The sequence below is a fragment of the Clupea harengus genome, chromosome 12, assembly GCF_900700415.2.
Source record: "Clupea harengus chromosome 12, Ch_v2.0.2, whole genome shotgun sequence".
Lineage (NCBI taxonomy): Eukaryota > Metazoa > Chordata > Actinopteri > Clupeiformes > Clupeidae > Clupea > Clupea harengus.
In genome coordinates this window covers 28,075,573-28,077,220 of record NC_045163.1, presented here as the reverse complement: position 1 = coordinate 28,077,220, position 1,648 = coordinate 28,075,573, and the positions used below count along the sequence as shown (strand labels likewise).

Sequence of the window (1,648 nt, the reverse complement as noted above, 5' to 3'; positions counted from 1 at the left end):
GGGCCGCTGGTACCGTGTGGTGGAGGACAACTCGCCGGGGGTTCACGGCCGCCCCGAGGGCCAACCGTCCGACGACGAGGCTTCGAGCAAGGGTGATGGAGTGTGTGCCAGAGAACGGGAGAGGAGTGACGGAGAAGGAGATGAAACCATCGGGGTTACGGGCAGGATAAAGGACGAGCAGCTTGTGTTAACAGTCTACGACTACCCACTGCCACCCTACCCACTGCCACCCTACCCACTGCCACCAGCTGACAGATACCCAGAGTGTGATATGTTGTTTCACACCAGCTGGCAGACACACCCAGAGTGTGATATGTTGTTTTATCAGCTTAGAGACACCCAGAGTGAGATATGTTGTGTCACCAGCTGAGACACACCCAGAGTGTGATATGTTGTCACACCAGCTGAGACACACCCAGAGTGTGATATGTTGTTTTATCAGCTTAGAGACACCCAGAGTGTGATATGTTGTTTCACACCAGCTGAGAGACACACCCAGAGTGTGATATGTTGTCACACCAGCTGAGAGACACACCCAGAGTGTGATATGTTGTCAGCTGTCACACCAGAATGGCGAGGGAAGAGCGGACGTGTGTCCGAGTGATTTAAAAAAAAGAAAAAACAAAAACAGACATGCCTCCAGTCTTTTTCGCTTACACTCATTGTCTGGTAAACACACACACACATACACACATACACACGTACGTACGTACATACATACATACATACATACATACATACATTCACACACGCGCGTGCGCGCACACACACACACACACACTCGTTGTGGAACCACAACCTCTTCCTCCAGCAATCTGCTTCACTCAGCTGGTTCCTCAGGTGAGTCTGGCTGTCCTTCCTCCTCCTCCTCCTCCTCCTCCTCCTCTTCTTCTTCTTCCTCCTCCTCCTCCTCTTCCTCCTCCTCCTCCTCTTCTATCTCCTCTATCTTGACCTTGGCTTGACCTTCGACCTCCCGGGGTCTCTGGGGGTTGTGCTTGGGGCAGCAGGCGCGCCCCTCCAGGGCCGAGGGCACCAGGCTCCCCCTCTCGTGGTCTCGGCAGAAGGACGCGGGGCAGAAGTCGCAGAAGACGGTCGAGGCGCGCTGGCACACGTCGCACTGGTGCCACGGACATTCCCATCGCCCTGGTAACACAGAACATGACAGAAACATAAACAAGCAGCTTTTAGATCCCGTATCAGGCATGTGGAAGACGCCCGCATGGAACAGGGAGAGTTGGGACATCAGTAAGACTCTCGTAAGGGCCCTTCAACTATAATCTGGACTGTCTGGGGAACGGGTGGACATCTTGCCACTGCGGGGCGGAGAACTGTAGCGGGTTCCTGGGGGTTCAGCCCAAGGTGAGTTCATGTGCTTTACGTTTCTTTACGAGTCTGACCCATACTCCCCCAGGACCGAGAGGAATATGAGCACACACACACCAGTGTCCTCCCTGTCTGTCCCCTGTCTCCTCCTCTCTCTCTCTCTCTCTCTCTCTCTCTCTCTCTCTCTCTCTCTCTCTCTCTCTCTCTCTCTCTCTCTGTCTGTCCCCTGTGTCCTCATCTCTCTCTCTCTGTCTGTCCCCTGTGTCCTCCTCTCTCTCTCTCTCTCTCTCTCTCTCTCTCTCTCTCTCTCTCTCTCTCTTGTACA

At 54.0% G+C, this 1,648-nt stretch overlaps 1 protein-coding gene across 1 annotated transcript in view; it reads right to left on the bottom strand.

Moving 5' to 3' along the window:
• Nucleotides 1–354: 354 nt before the first annotated feature.
• nsd3 (nuclear receptor binding SET domain protein 3) overlaps nt 355–1,648 on the bottom strand; it is a 40,320-nt gene continuing 39,026 nt past the window's right edge. The window contains exon 24 of the mRNA XM_042709462.1: nt 355–1,143. Within this exon, the coding sequence (XP_042565396.1) occupies nt 821–1,143 (323 nt within the window). The 3' untranslated portion in view covers nt 355–820. The remainder of the gene's footprint in view (nt 1,144–1,648) is intronic.